The following is a 27,347-nucleotide window of genomic DNA, read 5'->3' as shown; positions in this document are numbered from 1 at the left end:
ACCCAAGAGTAAAGCAGACATATTGGCCAAGAACAAAAGGGAATGAAATGTTTGCCTATAAAGACAAACAACTCTGGGTACAAAGATGGACACTGGTTATTTGTCCTAAAAGGGTACATATGGAATCCTAAGAAATATTTTATTTGGTTTCAAAGAAACAATATATCATTGAGATGAATGGTTATGGGTGAAGATTGATGATAATGGATCATGAAAGATATGGATGATGCCCTAAGGCAGAAGAAATAATTAGTATGATTTCCAAGGGTTCGAACCCTTGTGCCTACGTATTCTCATCGTGCAATGAGAAATTCATAGCTCTGTAGTTCGTAGAACTAATGCAAATCAAGGAAAAGAGAGATTTGATAGAAGTGATGAAGAGTATAACTTGACACCAAAAGACAATGGTATTGTAGGAACCCATGAAGGAAATGACTCTGAACCAAAGAGTAAAGCAGTCATATTGGCCAAAAAGAAAGAGAATGAAATATTTTCCTATCAAGATAAACAACTCTTGGTTCGAAGGATGGGTACTGGTTATTTTCCCTAAAACGGTATATATGGGACCCCAAAGGAATATGGTATTTGGCCCAAGGAAACATTATATCACTGTTGGGGAACATGCAATTTGAAACCAAAATATAATGGTATATATTTAATCATGAATTGATAAAATATGAACCAAAGAGTAAACATGCATCAAGCCAAAAAGAAAAGAATGAAATATTTGGCATTAAGACAAACAACTTTTGGTTTAAAGAATGGACACTGGTTATTTGCCTAAAAAAGCATATGTGGAATCCAAAGGGACTATGGTATTTGGTTCCCGAGAAGACAGTAAAATACTACTGAGGGGTGGAAATGATAGATGCACCAGGCTTGCCAGTCTCTTGACTTGAATCACACTAAAGTCTATGAACGAAGGTGAATACTATGAGTAGATAGGGCCTACGCCCCGTACTTAAAGGTATTCTAGACAAGGGTAGGAATAATCTCTCTCATCATTCTCTGTTGCTTAAGACTCGTGGCATGTGAGACTCATCATAACTGACAAGTTGCTTGAAGAAGATTCTCCTTGTTGCTCTTTATGATGAAATATTACTTGTGAAGAAGAGACTTGACAATCATTTGATTCGAATTGTACTAAAGCCTGTGAACAAAGACGAATACTTTGAGTAGCTAGGGCCTACGCATCGTACTCAAAGGTATTTTAGACGAGGGTTGGAATAATACCTCTCATCATTCTTCGTTGCTTAAGGCTCATGGCACACAACTTGAATGATAATTGACAAGTGTTGGTACACCTTTGTTGTGCTTGAATAGTAGTCCATTTTGTCTGTAATGTGAAGGCCTTGTACTGACTTTGAAGTCTTGAACTTGAATTTTAATCTTGAGGTCTTAAGCTCCCGAGGTCCTGTACAACTTGAATAAAAAGGACTTGCCTTATCAAGTGATCAAGGGTCTTTTGATCACTTGAGCAGACTTGGGGAATTGAGCACAGTGCAAAGAATTTGGTTGATCAAAGTGGACTTTGACCAACACAGCCAATGTGAATAAAAAAGATCAGTTGAATTATGTACAACCTAATGGATTGAACAATCAATTTTATACCAATTAAATCTACACAAGCCCTAAGTTTAGGGATCATGCATATTATGAATTCTCTAAACCCTAGGGATAAAATGGTCATTATCCACAATTTAATTAATATTGAATTAATTTCTAACAATTAAAATTAATTAATCCTAATTAATTCGAACTAAATTTAATCATATTATGTGATCAAAGTTTAGGCTAATCTAAAATCCACCTAATCCTAACATTGGATTATGCATAAAAATGTAGGGAAAAAAAATCAGAAATTAATAAGAACAAGAAACAATAAAAATAATTATATAACAAAAAGGAAATAGGATGAAGTGAGGCATGGTGTGGATTTTTGATGGATGTGGAAATAGGAAGTTTGGGCCTAAAGTCCAATCCAAGTCCATGTTCGGGTCATGTCTATGTTAACACACAAAGCACATAGACTCATAGACTCATCCGTGGCGTTTGAACCTGAGCTTCTCACTTATGTTTCCACGCTTCTCTCTCTTGCATCTTCTCAATTCAAATGCTCTTAACGAAACAAGAATCACGAGACACTCTGAAATCGAAGCTCCATCACCATCACCACACTTTTAATCAAACTCGATTTCAACATCACCTTTAACGAATCAGAAGTGCGACATCCAAAATGTATTCGATTTGTATGGATGTGGTGAATTGAGAAGAGAACATGGATCTTGAGGATTGCGCTTACACAAATGATTGAAGAAGGAGACATAAAAGTAACTTACCAATGCGGTGGCTCTCCGGCGTTAATAGGTATCAGATTTTCTTTGCTCTGCTTTAACCTTGATGTATGCTTCGAGTTCTTCTTCTCTACAACTTTCTGTTACGTGAGGGATTGAACAAATGCGAGGATTCCTTGAAGATTGGAATGTGAGAGAGTTGAAGATGCTTCTGAGTTTTTGATTCGTGAATTGCTGAGTTGTGATTGCTCTCTCTGATTTGTAAAGAGTGATGGGTATTTATAGTTTTTTGGTTCTTCCAATATGAAATTCGCATCAATTTGGTTAAAAATTAGAAAATCTGTTAGAGTTTTGAAATGAGTGAAAATGAGTTATTTTTAATTTGATTCTCTGTGTTGCATCTGTTGGTTAGTTATTGTGGTCTCATTTTTCTGTTATCACGAAATATGCAGGATGAATGCTTTTGAATTTCTATTATATCCTGTTGGAATAATATGCAGGTTGTATTGTTATTCATGAAGGGGGCTTCGAAACTTGCAGGATTAATGTTAGTTTTCACTTGTGTTCTATAGGGATATGTATTTTGTTTGTGTGTTCTGCTAGATGAAAAAGATGCAGGGTGCTTTTTGCTGATTTTCTGTCATGAAATGTATGTAGTGGTTCACTATTTTGCCCTGTTAAAGTCAGTAGGAAATATGTTTGTAGGTTCAATGTGTTGGCGCCTGTTATGTATGTGTTGGATTGGTTTGATATGTTGTGCTTTGTTGAAGTCAGTTTGCAGGTTCAATGTGTCTTGGCCTTGTAATGCTTTGTAGGTTGCACTTGGTCAATGTTTTGGTCTGTTATGTGTATCGTTCTTAGTTTGTAGAATTGAAATGCAATTGGGACTTGATATGGAAAATTGAATGGTGTTTTATATGGAATTGGATCGGGAATGTGTATGGCCTTGAACATGCTATTGAATTGTATTGGAATTTGAATGCTCGAAAGTTGTATCGCATGAATTGGATTATGTATGGCTTGCTTGGTTGAATTGTTTTGGACAAAAGTGCTTAGTGACATAATTTTATGGAATGGTTCTTTTGTAGGTTTTGCAATTGGCATGGACACTTGAGGATTAAGATGACTTAAGGACTCAAGGGAAAATGGTTGACTTTGGTCATCTAGTTGATCAGAAAGTCAACAGTTGACCAAAAAACCAATAGTTGACCAAAAAATCAATAGTTGACCAAAGTCAACTGTAGGTTAGAAACTAGGGTTTTGTATTGTTTGATGTATATGTAAGGACTAGTTTAAATTACTTGTAAGGTAAATAAGGTTTTTAATGAATATGTCAAGGTTTAAATGAAACAATGATTTATGTGACTTGTTCAAATATTAAGCAATATGAATGAACCTTGATTTAATGGACTAAAATGCCTAAATGAACCAACAATGATGACCTATAATGCCTTAAGAATCTCAATGAATCAAAAACAAACCAAGGACCAAAAGACCAATGCACTAATGCAAACATGAATCCAAGAGTCAATGATCAAGGACTTATAATCTTGACAACACCATATGGATGGAAGCAATGGCCATGAGTTAAGAACCATATATTTTAAAAGCACCATAGGCCCATGATCAATGAATTAAGAAAGACCAAGTAGAATGCATATATATGGATGCTTGAACAAAAGCTTGAACCAGATGAAACTTCAAACATATGGATGTGTAGGTTATATGAATGAATCTCACGCTCAACATCAAGTTTAATGGTTGATGATGCATGACAAGATGGTCAAGAACCTATTCCAAATGACCTGGGGTTTCAGTCAATCCCATGGTCAAATTCAACTCAAAATGACACCCCAAGTACCAAGCATCCCTGATTAGGGTTTTATAATGCACACCCCTTAATCAAGGCCTTCAAACCAAACATGAAGCTTCATAGTCAATCTCCTAACAAATAGGCCCATAATAGGGTTTAATGACCCAACCAATGCTCAAGAGGTCAAACACAAGATCTCATAGGAACAAAGCCAAGAGATATGGTTTTGATGTCATGATGTGGTCTCCTTGAATCAAGGTCCCAAAGATCATGAAATTAGGGTTTCACCCAATTGATTCCATGTGATTATACATAGCACACCTCTAGGCCTTGATCCACAAGCAAACCCTAGCTTTTGTTAGCCACAAACTTTGAATCTATGATGGTTATTAGAAAGTGTTAACATGAATTAATGATGCACATGAATGAGACATGAATGAGTGAAAATGAATTTCAAGTCATATGTTAGATGAAAAGTGGAAAAGGGAGTGAGCATTTTGGGGTATGACAGATATGACGTTCACAGCAAGAACCTGTCTCACGTATCTTCATCGAGCGGTCCTGGAGAGACCTCTCTTAGAGATACCTTCGACGATGGTGCTTGGTGTATGGTGTGTGGTATATGACCCTGTCAGTCATCTCCTACAAGAAAGAAAAAAGGGATGATAGGGTCGAAGTGAAATGTGTTGTTTGTTAAAAGGAAGTGTGGACCATGTTTGTTTTACTTGGCCCCACGGAGAGCACCACTGTACTGTCCAAAAAAGAACAAGATTTGTGTGTTCCCCTTGTAAGGGTGGGGAGACTTAGTGTTCCTACTAGGTATATTGCACAAATGGGGTGAGAGCTAGCTCGCAATGGAGAGTAACCCTGTATGGTGGTTTTTGAGGCAGTTTAAGGGACCATCTCATGTGAGGTGAGAGACCCTGTTGGCGATCGGTGTTGCTAGTTTACAGATGGGCGATTAAATGACCAGCGTTATGACTGCTGGGAGCGAAGTGCTCTATGAGCAGTATTGGGTGGTATTAAGTGAATACGACTTTATCCCTCCTTTTGAGGGATGTGGTATTTATAGGGATTCCTGATCCTTAGGGCCCTCTAGGAAAAGGTCGACGCTTGCCTAGTAAAAGGATAGACTGTTGAATTTATATTTCCAAGGAATACGTGAGTCAATAACTATCTTGACTTTTCCGTTATCCAAGACACATCTTATCCCACGTTTCTTCTTCCCGGGAGCAAGGAAAACATAGGGGCGAGGTGGTAACTCCCTTCGGGCGACCTTGGGTCGTCGCCCCTTTCCTAGGGTGGCACCAAGTTGCCGCCCTAGGTAAGGATATTTGCAAATATAACACTATATCATTCATATAAAAATAATGATTTTCTAGCTCTGGTGTAGATATTCTCAATAACTTAACACAATTTGAATAAAATAATACAAATAGTGATTAGTTGCCTAAGTGCGTGACATTTATGTCCATGCTATACAGGTTGTTAGAACGAGCAAACTAATAAAATAAATATCATTACAAACTACATATTGTCAAAATAAGTTTCGCTTAACGGATTTTGGAGGTGTGAACCCTCTTTAAAAACATTTCACATCAATCATATATCCATAAATCTCTAGAAACAACTAGTGACACAAACAATTTCTTGTATCCCATAGTAACAAATGTAGCATTATATTTGTAAAAGACCTAGCAAGGGTGGGAGATTTGTATCCCCCGGGAGGGGCGACGACTATGTGTCACCCTCCAAGAGGTATCGCCTTGCTCGAACTACCTTCCACTCACCCAGTTACGGGAAACATGAGAAAAAACGTTCCTTGGGCAGAGAAAAGTCAAGGTTAATTGCTGATCAACGTCTCCCTAGGAAATAAGGATTCAAAGGTCCGTCATTGACTAGGTGGTTAGTGATCCTTCCTAATGAAACTCTAGGTCCAAAGGCCTTTATATATATATATATATCTCCTCTAAAATCAGAAAGAGACAGATCATAACTTACGCATAATACCCTAAGCATGACGCTTATACATAGAGCCTCTCACCTCACCTAAGCATATCCTCTAAAACCACCGCAAAACCACCATACAGGGCTTCTCACCATCACGAGCAAGACCTAACCACCCCTAAATTGTTATAAGTCTACTAAAGCCTTTGAGTATCCCCTGCCCTTGTAGGGATACCATGCATACCTTGAGGGAGAATTGCGATCCAAAACGCAGCGGAAATTAAAATTTTCTCCTTTAGAGATCCTTACGAATGGTCATGATCAGTGATAGAATATTTACCTCTTGTGACGATTGAAACCTTTGGTGCAAATCTCTTGTGACGATCAAAACCTTTGATGCAGATCCACGGAGCGATCACGAACGTTGAACGATGACAACGTCTCTACTCAGTCCACACGAACGGATTCCTTCAATCACAGTGCTAGCTGGCACGAATGAAGGCTTTGAGTGAGAGAGAGAGAGAGAGAGAGAGAGAGAGAGAGAGAGAGAGAGAGAAAACGAAAATAATGCAACCGCAATTAATGCTTCTGCACAAGGGTTCTATTTATAGAACCACTTGCGTGGGCTTCAAGCTAAAAAGCCCACTTAAGTGTATTTTGGCCCATATATCTTATAATATGCCCAAAATCACTTAAGCTCATGGTACCTTACCATATTTCGTATTCTACTTAAGTACACTGTACCTTTACGATGTTCTACAATTCACTTAAGGGCACCGTATCTTACGGTGTTCCTTAATTACTCTATCTCTCATCAATCCGTCATTTGTGTGTGACCCTGTAGGTTTTCGCGGCATTGGCAATTATTTTAAATCATGTACTTAACATAATAAACAGTGAGCGGTATCTAGCAACACATCACTGCTACCCAAGACACGAAAATGTCATGTGATCTGACAATTCCTTCTGTGATAATACTTATGTGTATAATTACCCTTTTGCCCTTTTGTCTATATTGAACACAAGGCATATACCGTGTCATCCTTGTCCAGTTCAATATTGGGCCCATAGACATTTATCCTGTTATGCAGGATGGGCAAATTCCATCTAGGTCACTCATGTCCCTCAGCATGCTTCGTGGAGTACCCATCAACTGTCTTTATGGTTATCCAGTTACGGAAGTTTGATCAGCAATAAAGCACTCGACTCTACATCTAGGGTCCATAGTGGTTTCAGGTCGAAGAGTGGTATACACCATTATCACCATGAGAATAACTTATGACACTTTGCATAACTTTCTATATAGTATTCTCATAGCGGGTCAATCCGGTATAAATATTACTCTTAATATTCATACCTATGTTTAAGACTTGATAACTCCTTATCCATGATCCATGAGATGTGATCATCAGTCTATATACATAATAGTCTTAATGCTTTAATGTCACCCCACTTCACAATAAAGCTCGACTACGGATACTTTAAGAATAGTGTCCTTATGTTTAATGTGATCTCATGATTAAGTCATACTTGATACATTAAACAGACTAGTTATTCTAGGGACTTTATTAAACAAACGTAATAAAGAAAAAGCCTTTTATTATTAATAAATAATTCGATACAAGTACCAAAAGTATTGGCCTCTAGGGCTTACACCAACATACCTATACTTTTTAACTAGTACAGTGGCGTCCATTGTGTGCCCTTAGTAAAACTAACCAGTAGCTTACTGTTGAGTGGATTCATGTCCACCTTCTGTGTTACGTATGCATTTTCAACTGTCAAAAATTGGTTTTCTTCACTTCTTAGTTGGATGAGATTATAACATATTTGGCGTGGTTGGTTGACCCGCCTATCCAGTTTATAAGAAATACAAGAATGTTCGTTCTACTTCCCTAAATTACATTATTGATTGTCGTAACACCTTCAATGCATCCCTTATTCTACCAATCGTACAAAACCCATTAATAAAATTTATTAAGGTTGTTTTCATTATTTGACAACAATATTGAGTTTTCATTATTTGCATATTGTCAACAACATTGAGTTTATGGGAAGAATAAGAAATGTGGGATCTTTCTTCACAAATGGGATTTGCATTATTTGCATTTTGAAAATTTTGGATTTGTGGGTTTGGGGAAGAATATGAAGAACAACAATAAAAATTCAAAAAAACATTGTTAGTGACAAATTTTTCTGTCGTTAAATCAGTCACAAAAAGTTGGTATAAGCCACGTGGTATTCCACACTAGTTTCACATAGCCTTATTAATTGACTTTGACTAATAGAATGGGCAGAAAGGACTAACACAATTCAATTTATATATTTAAGAGACTCAAATAGTATATTCTTAAGTTAAGGGACTAAAATGAACCTCGAGTACAAGATATATGACGAAAAAATATAGTAAGCCTTTATTGTATTATCTGACTTTTCAACCTAGACTCTTATTCTTTCCATGAAGACATAAATGGTTCAATAACTTTTTTAGTGAAAGAAGAACATGCTCACACCACATTTAATAAATTTTCTTGGCATGATAATAACTTAATCTTTTTTATATTCTAAACTTGAGATGAAACTTTTTGTTGAGTTTTCTAACATGTGTTATATGTGTGATTTTCATTAGTTTATTGCAAAGACAAAGACAAAAAAAAACAAGTAAATCCACACTTAGTTATCCACATTAGATTCGAATAAAACTTTTGCGATTAAGTACTCTTGTAATTTTAATTTTGGTATTTTGGAGACAAAGACATAAGATCAAATACAATTTTTACACAAGTTGAATGATAAGTATAACAATGTTGGGTCTAACATATTGATGAGGAATCTTCAACTTTAGTTAATAACACTGATTGGTGATAGAATTTTCTAAGAAAATTCAAAATTTTGACTATACAAAAATAAAACTGAAGAAAACAAAAGTGATTCATACATGCACATAAACGGACCAAAAAAATATGATAGTGTGTGAAAGGTTGAATGTTCTAGTAAATCCTAAAAGAAGAAAAATCAGTTGCTAATAACTATTTCATAAAAAAAATTATGGCAGTTCACGCCTTTAAAAAATGAAAATAACTTATGAACACAACAACAAATTAACAAAATTAACTTTTTTTTGTTACACCTATATACTTAAATTGTATTTGTAAGAAGCAAGAATAACAAATTATATTAGATTTGTAGGGTGGATATTATCAACCTTATATACTACCTACAATTTAGCCTAATATAAGCAAAAACTATCGAAAAAAAAGTATAATTTCCACATAAGTAATTAAGTTTTTTAGCACAAATTTACCTAAACATAAACATAACAATGTGGTTTTAACATAAAAATCGCAACCACGTTCGTCTCGCGGAATCTTCGGATTTTTCCCAACTCACTAACTCATTAATATCCTCAACTTCTTTCTCTTTTCTAATTCGCTTTTCTCCTTAAGCATTTAAATCCATTATAAAAATTCACAGTGCCTCAATCACATCACAAAATAAGAGTTTTATTAATCATTATTTTTCAATCAATTTTTCCTATTATTCATTTCTAATGGATAATGGGATTCAGAGACAATCTTCCATAAAAAACAAACTTAAAAATACAATATGTTGTTTCACGGGAAATGTTCATCATCATGATTCTTCATTTGAAGAAGGAGAAGGATTTTATAACAAATTACGCATACCAAAAACACCAATTTCACCTGCAGGCTCGTCAAGTTCATCATCCTCGTGGTTCAAGAAATCACCCCCAAATAATGGAAGCGATTTTTCACGCGTTAGGGGTAGAAGTATAAGGGCACGCGTGGGTCGCAAACAATGTCATAATCGTCAATCACATTCCGCAGATTTTAGCTATGACCCTTCAAGTTATGCACTCAATTTTGAAAATGAAAGTGCCCAAGATGATATCCCATTTAAAGATTTTAGCTCTCGGTTGCCTCAATCACCACCTTCTTCTTCATCAACGACTAATTACTCCGATAAGTTTCCAAAAGAGATTATTGGATATAGTTAATTAACACCATACACATAAGTAATTTTATATGTTTCATTGGTTTCAATTCAATATTCAATTGAACCCAAATACTTGACAATGTTGTGTCGGCATCATTATTTCTATCTACATGAATGTATCTTCTTCTATCAAAATTTTATATCAATGATTTTTCACTTATTTGATAATTATTATGAAATTGCGATGCTTAGTAATGTAAATTGAAATTAATATCTCTCTAAAAAAGGAGAAAATTATTCAAAAGAACAAAAAATAGATTATTGATTCGAATATAAAAGTTTGAATAAAAAAATTAAAAGACATAAATCTTTCACGAAAAGGAAGTTGCATGACTACTTGTATGAAGACTGGATGAGCTCTCCTCAAATATAAAAAGGAAAGCTAAAATTGGAATAGTAAATATTGTACTAACATTACAATACATATTAGAGTCGGTTGAAATGATTTTTTTACGAATAAAGCGCATATTATCTAATATGTTAAAACAAGAGATAGATATTAATTCAATTGCTTCGTGATAACATGTGTTCACTCTAAATAATAGTGCTCAAAAGATAATCTTAAAATAATTTAACATCAGTTTCGTTTCACGTGCAACATCATAAACACACATTTGCGTCTGCTCTTTATGATTTCAATGTGTCAAAAAGATGTTTGTTTTGAGTATTAGACTCTCTTACCATGTGAAATACCCAAATATTTTAGCCACATATATATAAATAAGTCGAAAGGAGTTATATTATGGTTGTAAGAAAGTATTTTTACAAATAAATAAGGACGGTGTTCTTAGGAAAAATATTTTTTGAGATTTAAAAAAAAAGCATTTGAAGGGTGGTGAGAAAAGAGTAAAAACTCGTTAAAATCTAAATACAAGTAAGTGATGTGTCATTACTTTTACAAAACATGCTACGTATAAAAAAAATTGTTTAAAGTGGAAAAAGGAGAACCTAATCCATAATAATAAGCATAAAAAAATGGATGATGATGATGGTCGTGGATAGAGTGATGCATGTTATTAATCTTCGTCATACCGTTTCTTTGAACAACGAGAGTCACAATACAATTTGGTTGGAAAAAATATCAATTATGGTCATTGAATAATATTTGGTTGTAAGATTTTGGTGCATATATATTCCAAAGGATGAAACATCTAATTTGTAATCAAAGTCAAGGAAATATATTTTCATTAGTTATGTCCAAGATTGAATAAGTTGAAGTTTATATGATTATATAGAGTAAAAATAAATTTTCACATCTTATATTTCATGCGACTTTGAAGGTTTAAAGATGGGCGATTAAGATGTTCTTTAAGATAATAGGTATTTTTATGGTTTTGTCTTCCAAACCATCAAGGGAATATACTTTTTAGTTAAAGGACTCAAATATACTATAAATACCTATTTTATTTTGATTTATGGCCATATATTTCATTATTAAGGTTATGAGAATTACTTTAACTCTAGAAATTGAAAACTCGATAAAGGTAAATTAATTTTGGATAGAGAAAGTAAAATTGCTAATTGTATTGGATAAAATATTTGGTTGTTAAAGATAATATGGATGTCGCTAATATAGAAGTGTCTCAGTAGTCGTGTTAGTGAAAATGGTTAAGGTTTTTATCCAAAAATAATCTACTTCCAAGATTGAATATATATTTAGATAAATATTATCATTGAATGATTAGTAAATAGACCATAATATCATTCAAAGGAATCATCTCTCAAAAAAATCAGAGTTGTTTATATTAGTGTGCTCTAACGTATGTGATTTCTTAATTGTAAAATATTTTAGTCGTACATTTTATTTAGTTATATTTATTAATGGTTGTTGTAGAAAACTATGTGCATATGCTTTGAAAACAAAATACAAGTGTTGTATAAGTTCAAACAATTTCAAGATTTGGCTAAGACGGAATAAAGAAAGAAGATCAAATGTGTTTGTATTGACAATGATGATGATTATTGTAGTCATTTAATATCTATTGAAATAACCAGTGTATCGCACATGAACATGTTCATTCTAAAATTTATCAGCTGAATGGTTTAGCGGCAAGGATGGAAATAACACTGATTGAGATAATGAGATGTATGCCTTTTAAATATGTGTTACCCAAACACTATTTGAGTGAGGTCGTGTGTAAAGTGATGCATGTTGTTAACCTTCGTCTTATTGTTTATTTGAAAAATGGAGTTCATGATAAAGTTTGATTTGCAAAGAATGTCAATTATGGTCATTGGATAATATTTGGTTGTAAGATTTTGAAGCTCACTTCAAAGCATGAAACATGCTATATGGATGAAAAGTTATGGAAATGCATATTTATTAGTTATGTCCAAGATGAATTCAGTTGCATTTTGTATGACTATGTAGAGAAAATACTTATCAAAAGTCACTATGTAGTGTTTATGGAAGATCAAACTATCTAAGACATTAGTCAGATGGAGAAGAACACGTCTAAGAAAGGTAGAAACTTTTTTTTGATGTTGATCTGAATCTGTTTATATTCAAACACTAATAGTTGTAGTTTTTAAAATGGTGGACTGCATGATTATGTTAATGATCAATAACTTCGAGATGAAGCAAACATTCAAACTAATGATTATGACAATGAGTAGATAATATCATAGTATGCGATTCTTGATGGTTCTCTTGAACCATCTAAAGTATAAATTATGAGGTCTAATAGAAAGAGACAATCATATACAAAGGGAATTTGAGTGTTTTTGATAAGCCATGGAGATTGAAGAAAATAAAAAGTGATTGGATATAATAAATTTTAATATGAAATTCATGAAAAGACAAGTTATGATTTAGTGAAGTTAACTAAAGACAAGAGGGGTTTGAAAATTAAGTGGATTTATAGAATAAAACATAAGAGTAACTTTAAATTTTCTAGGTATAAATTGAAATTAGTGGTGAAAGATATATGTCAAAAAAATACGTCAATTTTAATGAAATTTTCTCACATATTGTTATGTTGTATTTAATTAGAAAAATATTTATTTTGGTTGCTACTTTTGATTTAGAGATAGAGAAAATAGATGTAATTGTTTCCTCCTTCATTTTTATTTGGAGGAAAATATTCATATGAAGTAACTTATGACTTTCAAATTTAAGGCAAATAATAATATGTAGATTAAAAAAGAGTGTATTATAAGTAGAACTAAACTCCAAGGTAATGATACAATAAGTTATACTCCCTCCGTTCCTTTTTAAGTGTCCATTTTTTGAAAAAAAAATATTTCTTTTTAGTTGTCACTTGCCAACTTCAAGGTAGTACTAATTGTATTTTTGTCAAAATTAACCTTAGATAATCATTACAAAGAGAGAAAAAGTAAAATAAATGTAATAAATAATTAAGGGTATTATAGGTAAAAGGAGAATTATTGTTTGAAAAGTAACCATAATGATTAACTTTCTTGGTATGTGTAAAAAATAAAAAAAATGACACTTAAAAAAGAACGGAGGGAGTGGTCAATTATGTGTGGATAAAAATATATAACACTACTTTTAACAATTATGTTTTTGTTAAAAAATCTGATGATGACTTCATTATCCTGAACTCTATTCTATCTTAGTGATATGTTGGAAAAATTATATCCAAGATTAATAAGTTAAATAATCATTTACACAAGTCATTTTCAATGAATTTACATTTATTATTTTCCTATATTATAGACTAAATCTATTTCTCATAAAATGCAAAGGATGATAAATAAATTACCTAAATAAATGGTGACTTTATAGCTAATAACTTGTTGATGATTTTTGTAACATCATATTTTAAGGAGAAAAAGAAGGTTTAGAAGAAGAAGTGGATGATTTAGAGGTTATTATAGGAGGTAAGGTTGAGGATCCTTCTAAAGGTGATGCTTTAGTCCATCGTCATGAAGGTGTTATCAAGAACGAGGAGGTATAAGATGATTATTTTGTTGTTAGTGGTGCTTTTCTTTTTGCTTGTTCTTTGGAAGAAGTGACCTCATGTCATGTGGAAAGTGGGGTTGGTGGAAAGTCAACCATGTCTAGGTCGGATAGTGTAGAGAATGACCATTCTCATTCTGATGAGATGGGTACTTTAAGGGTTTAGTCACAAGATGATCCTCCCACTTTTATATAAGTAAATCTTAAAATTGGAGAGAGAATATGTGATAATGTGCATGTTGGCCCTTTGAAGCTTTCTCATTTTTGTGTTACAACTTTTTCCTACCTTGGTCCTCACAACGTACGACCCACTTCTATCTTTTCCCCTATCCAGTGCGTCATTTTCAAAAAAGAGGTGTTAGCTCTTTTTAGTTGGATGCTAGTGGTTTTGGGGCCATGTGGAGGTTCAACGCCCCAATTGTTTGCTTCCACAAATATTTTGAGGGGGGTCCAAAGAGCACCTCAGTTGTAGATTTGGGTGTTAGTTCAATATTGGGTCAGGTTGGTTCTCTTGGGTTTGATGGTGTGTTAAATTTATACTCATCCATATATGATTTTAAAACCCATATTCCCCTAGTGGTGATATTATTATTTTTCTAAGAAGAGTGGAAATCTTTTAGACTTGGTGCATGCTTTGGATTTTGTTGATTCTTTTGTTCCCTCTTTGTTTGTGGAAGTAACTTCTAAGGGAAATGCATATTCCATGTCGTTATTCCCATTACCCAAAGATTCCTTGACTCCTCTTCCTCATAGGCTTGTGTGTGAAATCATGTATTCATTCTCAGAGAGAGCAGAGGTTTCACTAGTGGTTATATCAGGATCTCCTTCCTTTGTTTGTTTGCAATTTGTTTTTCCATACGATTTCTAGGTGATAGACTCAGGTTCAGACCCTATTATGGGCCAGATTATTCATATGCTCCCCCACTCCTTCTTCGGAGTCAGGTATGGCTAACCCCTCTTCTGAACCTTGTACTTCTATTAGTTTTTGTATGCAAGGTAGTGTTGCTACGCTGATACTAGATGGAAGTTTGAGTTCTCAATAGGCCTCTTTATCTATTTGTTTAGAAGACTCTTTGATTCTTTCTCCTTCCCAATTTTTTACTTTGTTACCACTTACCCATGGGGCATCTAAGGTATATAAGGATGTTGAAAGTCTTGTAGCTTCAAAACTTTTAAGGCTTTCAAAGTAGTTAAGATGTGAGTTATTATTGAGTGATGAGAACAATGAGGGTAAACTTATAGCGTTAGAAAGGAGAGATAGGAAGAAGAAAGCTTCTCGAATATCTAAGGAGGATGTATATGTTGATTTGTTACTTTAATATTATGGGGTTCAAGTAGTATTAAAATAAGGAAGGTAAAAAATCTTATCCTTGCCAATTCTCTCGAGTATGTGGAAATCCAAGAGACCAACTCATTGAGATTTCATATTTTTTGGTTTAGTCCCTTTGGGGTAATCCATTATATGAGTGAAGTTTTATTCCTTCTTTAGGTGATAGTGAGCCTCTTTTTGATTTGGTGTAATTCTAAAGGGAGGGATTTGTTATCCTTCTTAGGTTCTGCCTTTCTTGGAGATTTTTTGGAGTAGGAAGTTTCAAAGTCATTATAGTTAATGTGTATTCTAAAACCTTGTTGGCTAATAAAAGATGTATGTGGGATCATTTATCTTGCGTAAGTCCAACCTTCTAGGTGAGTTTTGGTGTGCCCTAGGTGATTTCAATGTGGTGACCTCACCTAATAAGAGGAGGAGAGGTGATGGTATTTCCAAAATTTCTAGGTTGAGTGCTCTACTTTTTCTTCTTTTATTTCATGGATGTATATGCTTGATCTTCCTCTTTTAGGTAGGAATTTAACCTGGTTTTGACCTAATGAAAGGGTTGTTAGCATGTTATATCAGATTCTGATCTCGGAAGGCTGGTGGGACCATTAGGGATCACCAGTAGAGTGGGCTCTTCCCATAGATCGCTCTGACCACTGTCCTATTATTTTAAAGTATGAAAATAAGTTGACGGGTCTTAAACCTTTTCGGTTAACAACTGTTGGTTATCTCATCCTACTTTCCCAAAGTTGGTTTGTAATTCCTCGTCTTCTTCCTCTAATTAGGGATGAAAGGTGTTTATTCTAATGGGTAACCTCATATCCCTAAAATTTCCCTTAAAGAATGGAACAAGCAAGTGTCTGGTAATTTGGATTATCAAAGTTAGTCTCTCAGACTCGAAATTAGGAACTTGGTTTCTAGGTCTAAGGTTATGTCTAATATTTGGGCTCTTTTTAGGTTGAAAGACTCTCAGGTGGCTCAAAGAGTGAGGGCTCAGTGGCTTAAGGAAGGGGATTATAATTTAGGTTTCTTTCATGTTTTTGATTAAGAGTAAGAGCAGAAGAAATTAGATATTGGCTCCAAAAAGGTGGGTGGTAGTTGGATTCAAGGGGTTTTTGTCATTCCGCAAGAGGTTTTCAAATATTTCTTTGAGTTATTTCAAGAACAAACTTATATTGGGCCAGACTTGATGGGGTCCCCTTTAGATCCCTGGATACAAAGGATAATTTGGTCTTGACTTCCCATTTCCTCCTTGAGGAGCTTGATGAGGTTGTGTCTAAGAGTGATGGGAATAAGAGTTCTGGTCCTGATGGGTTTAATTTTTATTGTTTAAAAATGTTTTGGACTTTATTGAGAGATGATATGGTTATTTTGTTTTGAGCTCCATCGGTTTGCGTCTTTACCCCCATAGATTTTCCATCTACTTTTTCACTCTTATCCCTAAGATTAAGAATTCTTCTTCCTTGGTTGAATTTAAGCATATCTCACTCGTGGGATCTATTTATAAGTTGGTAGACAAATTTTTGCAAATTGACTAGGGTTGGTTAGGGACAAGTTGATCTCGCCTAATCATTCCGATTTCCTAAAAGACGAATGTTGGTGGATGGAGTTGTTGTCGTTAATGGAGCGATTGATTTGGAAAATCACACGTGAAAGGTTTGCCTCACCTTTTATGTTGACTTTGAGAAAGCTTATGACCCAGTTAGCTACGGATTCCTAGATTATATGCTGGCCAAATTCAACTTTAAAGCTAAGTGGCGATCATGGATTCTTTCTTGTGTCTTTTCAGGAAACCTGAATGTGTGGGTCAATGGCTCCCTAACTCATGAGATTAAGATCAAAAGAGGATTGAAGCAGGGGCATCATCTGTCCCTCTTCCTCTTTCTTCTAGCAGTTAAAGGTATTAATGGGTTATTTAGAAGGGCTTCTAATCTTATTCATTTTTATGGATTTAAAGTAGGTCCATCTGGTTTGGAGGTCTCCCCCCTTCAGTATGTTGATGATAATTTAATCTTGGTTGATCTTTAGGTTTAGGTTTTGCAGACTATCAAAGAAATCATTAGGATTTTTGAGTTAGCGTTGGGCCTTTTGGATAACTTTCATAAAAGTAGCCTGATTGGGATCAATGTTGAGCCTATCTTTTTAGAGCTAGCTCAGAATTTTATTCATTGCAAGATTGAGTCTCCCCCTTTTAGGTATTTAGGGTTTCTAGTGGGAGCTAACCCTTGTTCGGAAGCCACTTGGGAACCATTAATTAACCTTATGTGGAAAAGATTTCACTCTTGGAAACATGGGTATGTCAACCTTAGGGGAGAGTTATTCTTCTTAATTAAGTCTTTAGTTCCCTTCATGTCTTCTTTCTTTCTGTCTTTAAGATGTGTGTGAAAGTGTGGAAGAAGCTAGTCAAGATACAAATGAGTTTTTTGTAGGGAGGTGTTAAAGGGGATTCCAAAATTTCCTGGGTGAGGTGCTCTGAAGTGTATAAACCTAAGAAGATTGGGGAATTATGTGTCATAGATATTCATAAAGTTAATCTAGCCTTGTTAAATAAATGAAGTTGGAGAATTTTATCAAGCACCTATAGTCTTTGGTTCGATATCTTGTCTGCCACGTAAGGGGTCCCTTTTGTTTCCTCCTTGTGCAGAGGTTAATGTATGGGTTTTCACTTTGTTTCATATTGGTGTAAATGTGCATCCTTCCTTGGCTCCAAAAAATTAGGATCCTTTGAACTATTTTGAGAAGGGATGGTTAAGAAGGTTGGGTCGGGTCTTCAGACATCCTTTTAGGAATATTCCTAGATATGGGCTATACCTCTTAAGGTTAGGTTTAGGAGACTGTATTTCATCTTCAAATTTTAGGAAGGGTTGATGGGTGATATTGGAAGGTTGCAAGAGGGGATGACATCTTAGGATTTTATATGAATGAGATATTTCTTTTTCCATGAAGAACCTTTGGTCTCTGATTTCTTTTCAGTCCTCCAAGACTTTCAATTTAGTAACGAGAGTGATAGGTGGGTGTAGAGACATTCCAAAGATAGTTTCTTTTCAGTGGTGTCTTCTTATTTGGCCCAATCATACCTTTCTCTTGTATCAAGTGAGGGGTTTCTCTTGAATTTTTCTCGCATCTGTTTGTTACCTGTAATCTAGCCTATAGCGGTTGGTATAGGATATTTAAGTTGTTGGGGTACAATCGACTCTTCCTAAAGAACCTAGTTTGATTTTTGAGTTTTTCTTATCTTTAGGAGTGAATATTAAATTAATAAGAGGTTTTGTTATGATTTGGCATGTGGTGGTGTTGTCTATTTGGTTAGTGTGTCATGATAAGCTATTTTCTTGTGTGTCAATAATGTAAATGAAATGGATAAGAAGTATATTTTTTTAGCTTGGAACTGGTTTCTTAATCGGTCAACATTGAACTCTCTCTCCCTCTTTGAATGGCTTCAGAACACTGCCTAGTGTCTAAACCTTTAGCGGATCAAGAATTATGACATGTTCTTGAGGTGTTCAATAGTTTTGGTTCTGCTTGCGACTCTTTGGTATGTTGATGGTGTGTCTGGAGATCTCAGCTCTAACTGGATATTCAATTGGGTGATGTATCATAGAGTAAGTTTTTCTCTGGAGTTTGTTCTCTTGTTCAGGAGTTCCTTGGCTGTTGATTTTGGGTGTTTGTTTATGTTTGCTTTTTTATTGTTATGTATTGGGTTTTTGCATGTCTATGCACTTCTTTAGTCAATTTGTGTTTCATTGTTGTATGATTGATCCATCTTTCTTATCTCAAACACGCGCGCGCGCGCACACACATATATATATATATATATATATATATATATATATATATATATATATATATATATATATATATATATATATATATATATATATATATATATATACTAAAATATATTTAGGACAAATATGTGTTTTATATCATAGTCGTCTTTGAGAGCGTGTAAAATCACACAAGATCTAAAATTTGTCACGGTTTAATTGTGATTAAATAGAATGTCAGAAAATATTTCCGCAATTAAATTATAGTTAAATAAGATCTCTATTTATTTATTTTTTATGATTAAACAACATCTTATCTAGACAAGGCCTTCAAAAATTTGAGATTTCTCTAAATTGTATAATGAAGTACATATTTTTAATATGGAAAATTGAATTGGATATATCATAAGTTTCTTATTTTTTTCTGAAATAGATTTAAAATTGTAACTTTATTACTACTAATAATCGAGTTCTTGTTGAGATGCAATGGAGAGAAAGTTTAGGGGCATGTGATCATTATGACATAATAATGATCATAATTTGATATTCCTTCTTACTCTATTTACTAGTAAGGATAATAACTAGATGGTAAGTTGGAGGTGAGAAGTTAAATGTTGTTAGTTATTGCCCTTACTAGTAAATTTAATAGCCTAGTTCCTAAAGCTCTTTTATGATTTCCAAAGTGTTTGAGATAAGCTTCTATAGACGAGTCTGGTCCTTTGCATCATTCTCGTTTTTAGTTTTCGTCAGGTTGCCATCTCTTCTTCTAATATTCTTGTTTCTCTCCATCTCGTTATGAATTGCTTATGTACCATTGTTATTAGTTTCATTCCACTTCTTACCTTGAAGCTTACTTTGATGCATGAATAGGTCGACTAAGGTTTTGCAATATGTGAACAACTAAATATCCTTCGCTTCCATTTCCAGCGCTAGATTGACTACATTGTATATGGCTTGACATTCTGCAGCTATAGCCCTTCGTACCCTCCCTAATTCCAAGTAACGGAGGCAAGGTTTCTTTTGATATTTAAAAAATTATTATATTTATAAAAATATTCTCTATTTTATTTTATTATTTTAATATTATTTATTTTCTTTCCTTTACTGTTTTCCTTTTTTTTTTAATTTCTCTTTGTTGTTTATATAAAATTATTATAATCGTTCTCCTTTTTAAAAAAAGACTTATATTTTTTATTTAATATAAATTATAATCACTTCAATTTTTTTTTATAGTTTTTTAGTTTTATGTTTATTAAGGTTCATTTTTATTTTTTTATCCTATTATTTTCTTATATCTAATTCTAAACCTTTCATTTTATATTTTTGTATATATATATATATATATATATATATATATATATATATATATATATATATATATATATATATATATATATATATATATATATATATATATATATATAGTAATAAGTTATTTTATAAAAAAGTTATTAGATGGTTCATCATAATTAAAAATTTGTTATCAACACATAGTTTAATTTGTGTCGGAGAATTATATTGTGAATCACGTGTACTCAATTTTTCTTAACATTATATAGTAAGTTAAAAAAATTTTAATCACTCAAAAATACAAATTTTGTGTTTAATTATTTATACATATGTTATTATCAAAAAAATACTTATGAATTTTTCAATATATATATATATATATATATATATATAACTTATATAAATTTATAAGGATAAAAATATAAGTTATTAATAAATTTCATCCCATTTCCTTGTGAATGAAACATATTTTTAATTAAAATCTCTTTCCTCCCCTTTTCTCTTTTGAAATATATATATATATATATATATATATATATATATATATATATATATATATATATATATATATATATATATATATATATAATGAAAAAAATTCCCTCATCTCCCCTCCCATTCCATCCCTTCATTAAAATCTCCCCCCTCTCATCTCCTCATTTGAATCAAACAGACCCTTAATCGCTAAGTTCGCATCTGTGTTGATAACCATTAACTCTTCTTCTCAGGTAATGTTCTTCCCGTTTTTCAAATTTTTATCGTGTATCATTATTCCTAGTGTTTATTTTCCTACTCTTTTGATTGCTCTTCAACTTGTCTCTGTCGTTGTCTCTAGAATTATCTTGTTTCTAATTCTCCTCTTGCATTTTCGAATTGGTGTTGGTGTTCCCCTCCTAGGTGTAGTTTTGTTGGTTATGATTTATGGTATTGCTCTTGTTATTGTGGAGTTGGCTTATGTTATTACATAAATCCTTAATCTTCTGACGTGAGTATCTGAATTGATTTTGGAAATTTATCATCTTGTTATTGTTAACCTTCTCTTTAGCATGATTATTTCCTTGATTGAGATTATTATCCTCAATGCTTTTATTCTTATTGTACCAATTTGACTCCAAGTTTCAATTCATGCCACACATCTGACTTTCGGCTTTATTATTGTCTTGGTTGTGAGAACACTCTCCTATTTCCCATGTAGATTTTTCCTTCCTTCCAACTTCAACATAGTTGCATCCAATTAGATATATATTGTATAATTGGTTATTATATTTGTATCTGGACATGTGGATTTTGGAGTTGTTATTCATATTTTGAAGCTTAGTGTTCCAAACTTCAGCTTTTTCCTCTATATTTTTGCCTTTATTGTTCTCCTTATTGTTGTCATTGTTGTGAAGGTTCCTATGGACTCCCTTTCTTTTTCCAACTTGTTGATCCCTTCTTGTGAGGCTATCTAATTGCCAGGTACTATTTTGATCCTCATCTTCTTTCTCACCTTTATCTTCTTTCTTATTAGCCACCTTCTGAAAATTCTGGATATGGTTGTTGACTTTGTAGATGTTATCTTCCTGATGCTGACTTTGCTTTGGATTTTTAGACGCATGCATAGAACCTTTGAGGTTAGTAATATCCTTGTTCTTATTATTTCTTTTTTTTCCTATTGTGTGTCTATAATGGTCTGACCATTAATCCTGGTGGTTGCTACTCTAAGTAATGTGGATGCTTTGCTTATATGTAGTTCCTTCCATGTTGACATAATTAGCATAGTTGATGATGTCCTCCATATGGGTCTTATTTTCCTAATGGATGGTTTTGTTTTTGGCCCACCAAATGCTATAGAAAGTACTCATAAATCTCTTGATTGTGTCCTTATTTTGTGTGTTAATAGTGTCCCAAAACCACTCCCTTATATCCACTTGTTGTTGGAACACGTTTGATTCTACATGTATTATCCTTGAGTTTTGATGATAACAAAGTGTAAAAGAATAATTTTGTTTTCTAATAGTTTGTTGAGTCTGTAAAATCTAAACAAACCAAAAGTTGAATCAAGTAGACTCTAAACAAGCTAGAAGCTGAGTAAAGAGGAGTTTAATCAAGTCAGAACCTGAGTACGGAAGACTCTGAACAAGTTAGGTCATGAATAGAGCAAAGTATGAACAAGCCAGATGCAAAACAAAGCTAACCAAAATAGACTCTGGACAAAGAGAGACTATGGACTTCATCGAATTTTGAACCAAAGTGATAATATGGAGAAGTTCTAAAATTAGAGTCAAGCATATGGATTTCCTAATCAACACTTCTGAAAAGAAACTATCCAGATGGACTATGATAAAGACTATGACTATTCAAGCATCGAAAGTCTCAGAACTCTGAAGTCTTATTCTCACTGGATTCTTAACTTTACTCAAGCTTCGTCAACTTATATATGAAGCATTTGACTTGAATTTATGTCCAAAAGTCAACGACTGATTGAAGTGACAGAAGTACAAAAGAAAAATCTACTTTCTCTAAAAATCTACTTATATATGAAGCATTCTACCAACTCCCAATATTTACAACTGAAGCTACCTATTATCACAGTTGTGGTGGATTTGAATAAGTTTTCTATTCTACCCTCTAACGGATCTATTCTTCACCTATATAAAGAGGGGAAAAGAATTACGAAAACAATGATGTTGTGAAGAGAAAAAAAACTCTACATTGGAAGAATTTCAATGAAGAAAATTAACATCAAGAGAAAATAAGAGAGAAACACTTAGAGCTTAATTTCAAATATTCTCTAGTGTAAAACCCGAATTTTATTGTGTATTCTGCTTAGTAAGAAGCATCCTTGTAAAAACAATTATCTTGATTAACAATTGTTAATTTCCTTGAGAGACTAAGTTTAGTCAGAATTCTCAAGATGTTATTGACGGTTAGTCGTTGAGTTGATTTCCTTTAAAGACTAGGATATAGTCATAATTTCTTAGAAAGTCTTAGATTATGTGTCATTGAATTTATTGTGATTAGATTGGTTACTGGATTAAGTCCTTAATTGATAAGGAGAAATCACTCAGGCGGGTCAATTGGATATAGCTTCATTAACAGCGAACCAAGATAAAAATATTTATGTTCGTATCTTTATCATTATATTTTTTGTTTGATATATAGGGTGGAATTTAAAGACACTCATAACACAAGTGGGTATGGTTTGGGCAATAACTTTGAACACGGTGGCTTTGCCCGCATAAGATAGGTATTTTCCTTCAAACCCTTAACTCTCTTTTCCATACGGACTATGATGAATTGAAAATCCAATCTCTTAGATTTTCCCACTGTCGTAGGTAAGCCCATCCATCTATTAATATTCTTCTGAGTATACTCTTCAACCTTGCTGCTAAAGATTATCACAAGTTTTTGCTAGTTTATCACATGCCCCAAATTTTTTGATAGGCCCCAGAAATCTTATTAAGCTCTCGAGATTCCTCTTCCACTGCCTTGCAAAAATAAGGCTATCGTCAGCAAAGAAAAGATAAGTTAAGACTGGATCCTTTTTAACAATAGTGACACCATGAATGATGCCCGCATTTTTGCTCTTTGAAAGCAAACCAAAAAGGACCTCAACACAGAGGATGAATATGTAAGGGGAGAGGAGGTCCCCGTGTCTAATGCCACTATTATGATTGAAATACATAGTAGGATCCCCATTTATAAGAACGAAATAGGAAACAAAGGTGATATTATCCATTATGGTGTTGACAATATTGGTTGGGAATCCCATAATAACAAGGGTTTTTTAATGAAGTCCCATTCTAATCTGTCATAAGCCTTGGCCATATCCAACTTCATGCCCATATAACCTTTTTCAGAACTCTTGTTTATATTCAAAGTGTGAAAAGATTCAAAAGTTAGAATAATATTATCAATAATCAATCTTCCCGGAATAAAAGCACCTTGGAAAGGATTCATGATATTATCAAGCATGGGTTTAATTCTGCTATTTATAGTTTTAGTCACAATTTTAAGAGTGATATTATAAAGAGATACGCGGAGAAAATTGTTGGGGGAGATTTTTCACTAGGGAGCATTGAACATAGTGGGACTTCCTTTTCTAGAGCAACACCTTTGTGAGAGACACACCACATATTCACCTAAAACCTTAAGGTGATAGGTGAGTGGGTTCTCTCACTTATAAATGCTCAAGTCTCCACATTATCAACCAATGTGGGACTATTATCCACACTACTCACACTTGACACATTCTCAACAAAAATCAGCATGAATAGAGGGATTACTAACCTTAGGAATCATCCAAATGAAAGTATTGTTGAGATTGGATATCTTACTATTATTGTTCAGAATTTTGAGGACTAGGTCAACAATATCATTATCCACTATGTCCAGAATTTTGTGAAGATTATAGCCATCTCCTCCTTGGATTTGTATATCTGACCATTTTTATCTTGGATGTATTTTATAGGGTTCTTAGATTTTCTTTTACTAGTTTTTAAATAAAAAAATTTACTGTTCTTGTCCCATCCTTAAGCAACTCACTTTTTGTGCGTTGTCTCCACCAAATAATATTTAAAATGTTATCAAACTCTTTTTTTGGCTCAATAATTTCCTTTATGTTATGTTTATTATGATTCAAATTTCTGAATTTTCTGAGATTTTCTTTAGCTCTTATCTTACTTGTAGTGAGATTCTCAAAAGTGGATTTCCCCTACTCAGCAAGGCCTTGCAACATTTGTTTCTGCTTGGTTTCATAGGTACTTTGAGACTTGCACCAGTGTTTCTAAACAATCTGCTTGTTGTTCTCATTAGTGGTCCAATTTATTTTTTTCAAAAATTCTTTTATTTTTGTGAGTTTTTTCTGCATTTGTTAGAAGTATCAAACCACAATAATATGGGACAGTGGTAAGAGGAATATCTAAGCAAATGAGTGTTAGAATAATAATGGTATTTCTCCATCCACTTGTCTGAAACTAGAAACCTATACAAACATGTCTTGAATACAAAATTTTCCCATTTGATTATTGTCCAAAGTAAAATTATTCCTGGAATAACCTATATCATTCAAGTTACAGGTAGATATAGTGTTGTTAAATTTGTTTGTTAAACTATGATCAATGGGTTTCCCCCCTTATTTTTTATTAGCATGAGAAACTATATTAAAATCACCACAAACAATCCAGTTTTCCATGTTACTAGCATTAAAAAGATCAGTTATGAGCGACCAAGTCATGCCTTTTTACAATGATTAGAGAAACCGTAAAACCTAGTGAGCCCACAGTTATTAATTTTGTTGTCAAAACAGAAGTACACGTCAATGAAATTTTTATCAATGTCTAACATGTTCATAGCTACATTATTATTCCATATTAAAATCAAACTCCATGCTTTTGCTCCACCAGCTATGGAGGGAGGGCTCTTTGATATAGTAATTAGACATACTAGAAAAAAGATAGATTTTTTTTAAAGAGTGAGGGAGAATCTTAGCCTCGAAGAGGAAGACTATATCAGGCTGGTGACTTTTGATGAGGTGAATGTCCAACGATTTACTTTGAGGATCCTTTTAATGTCGGTTGGATTTTCCATTGTGATATGCAAAAAACCAGAATTCAACTCCTTTATTTTGAGCCCTTTAGGCCCACACCATTACTAGCTAGACCGAAGCTGATAGAACTTTTGTGCATAGCTTTTTCGGACAGAAATTTTCAAATAATGGCTTGTTGATTGGATTTTATTCTTCCTTCACGTCGTTCTCATCCCACACGTAGAAGTCATCATTGTCGTCTTCTTTTTTATGAATAGTTTCATGATTCTTGATATGCATATCTAAAGGGGTGTTGTGACTGAAATTTTCTGATTTGTTTCTTATAATTAATTTCATATTTGAATTTCAGGGACTATTTTTAATTTTTGTTCGCGATTTTTTTTTGTTTTGAATTGTTGTTGTCTCCCAAGAACAGTTTCTTGGGAATGATCAGGTTCGGAGGAGGGAAATTAAAATCCATCATCGACGAGGAGGAATGAGCTAACAACAAAAGACAGAGAAAAAACTGGAAGTTGCAGAAAAAAAGACGCAAAAGAAGACAAATCAATACCAAAACTTCTCAGAGAGAAGAATGAATATCGCCGGAAAACTGAAAGAGATGAAAAAGGCACAACTCAGCATCCAAGATGATGATTGGAACAAACAAAACACTCACACTTGATACCGGAACAAAGTAGGAGAAGAATAAATCGAAAAGGGGGATTGAAAGGGATCAATCATTTAGGGAAATTAGGAGAAGAAAACATCAATCTTGGAGATTTCTTGGAGTTTTTTTTAGGTTCATTAATAAATTGTTTTTAATCTCAATAAGATGGAAAAAAACATATAAGTTAGAATTAAAAATAAATAAAACTTTTATGATGACTAAAATTAAATAATATTGGTTTTCTAATGATTAAAAATAAAGGTTTAATTGCAATTTTGGTCTCCTTATTTTACTTTTTTTTATCCCTCAATTTTAAAAACTATGATTTTGATCATTTTTTAAGTTTTTAGGTTGGATTTTAGTCCCTAAAAGGGACCAATAATCCAACACAAAACTTAAAAAATGGACTAAAATTGTAATTCTTAAAATGGAGGGACCAAAACCCAAACAATACAAAATAGAGAGACAAAAATTACAATTAAGCCAAAAATATATAACTCTTTAATTTTTAGCCCCTCTGATCAATTTATAGATTTGTTTATAGAAAGTTCAATATTCTTTAAAATGGACTAGCTCATGTGGACTAGTCCACCATTCCTGGTAAAATTTAGGGTTTCAGTTTTTAAATTAAAATCTAAATTTTGTAAGGATATTTTAGTCCGGTTTTAAAAAGCACATTACCATGTTGTGTGAAATTGATAGAATATTTAATTCCACTTTAGAAGAATTGTTCAGAGTTAAATTAAACCAAGAAATTTGATGTATGGGACAAAGAATAATAACAACCAGACAAATAACCTCAAGAA

At 33.3% G+C, this 27,347-nt stretch overlaps 1 protein-coding gene and 2 long non-coding RNA genes across 4 annotated transcripts; all 3 read left to right on the top strand.

The window, feature by feature from the left end:
• The first annotated feature begins 2,006 nt into the window (after window positions 1-2,006).
• On the top strand, window positions 2,007-3,659 carry LOC127097349 (uncharacterized). Its single transcript, XR_007793008.1, has 2 exons — window positions 2,007-2,367; window positions 3,383-3,659. It is a non-coding gene; the product is annotated as an uncharacterized LOC127097349 (long non-coding RNA).
• Window positions 3,660-9,578: 5,919 nt separating this feature from the next.
• On the top strand, window positions 9,579-10,141 carry LOC127097907 (uncharacterized). Its single transcript, XM_051036394.1, has one exon. It carries the CDS (start codon window positions 9,605-9,607, stop codon window positions 10,070-10,072), a length of 468 nt encoding a protein of 155 aa, XP_050892351.1. The 5' UTR covers window positions 9,579-9,604; the 3' UTR covers window positions 10,073-10,141.
• A 10,832-nt stretch (window positions 10,142-20,973) lies between these two features.
• Window positions 20,974-26,696, top strand: LOC127097885 (uncharacterized). Of its 2 annotated transcripts, XR_007793228.1 has the most exons (6): window positions 20,974-21,093; window positions 21,757-21,823; window positions 21,917-21,978; window positions 23,510-23,594; window positions 25,037-25,107; window positions 26,311-26,696. It is a non-coding gene; the product is annotated as an uncharacterized LOC127097885 (long non-coding RNA). The 2 variants fall into 2 exon arrangements; XR_007793229.1 differs by lacking the exon at window positions 23,510-23,594 and having other exon boundaries at window positions 26,311-26,695.
• The last annotated feature ends 651 nt before the right edge of the window (window positions 26,697-27,347 follow it).

Source organism: Lathyrus oleraceus, chromosome 6 (assembly GCF_024323335.1).
Source record: "Lathyrus oleraceus cultivar Zhongwan6 chromosome 6, CAAS_Psat_ZW6_1.0, whole genome shotgun sequence".
NCBI classification, from domain to species: Eukaryota; Viridiplantae; Streptophyta; class Magnoliopsida; order Fabales; family Fabaceae; genus Lathyrus; species Lathyrus oleraceus.
This window is presented reverse-complemented; position numbering and strand designations above follow the sequence as displayed.

Bases quoted from the DNA above. Each gene is read 5' to 3' on its own strand.
- LOC127097907 (XM_051036394.1), top strand. From the start codon at position 9,605: ATGGATAATGGGATTCAGAGACAATCTTCCATAAAAAACAAACTTAAA.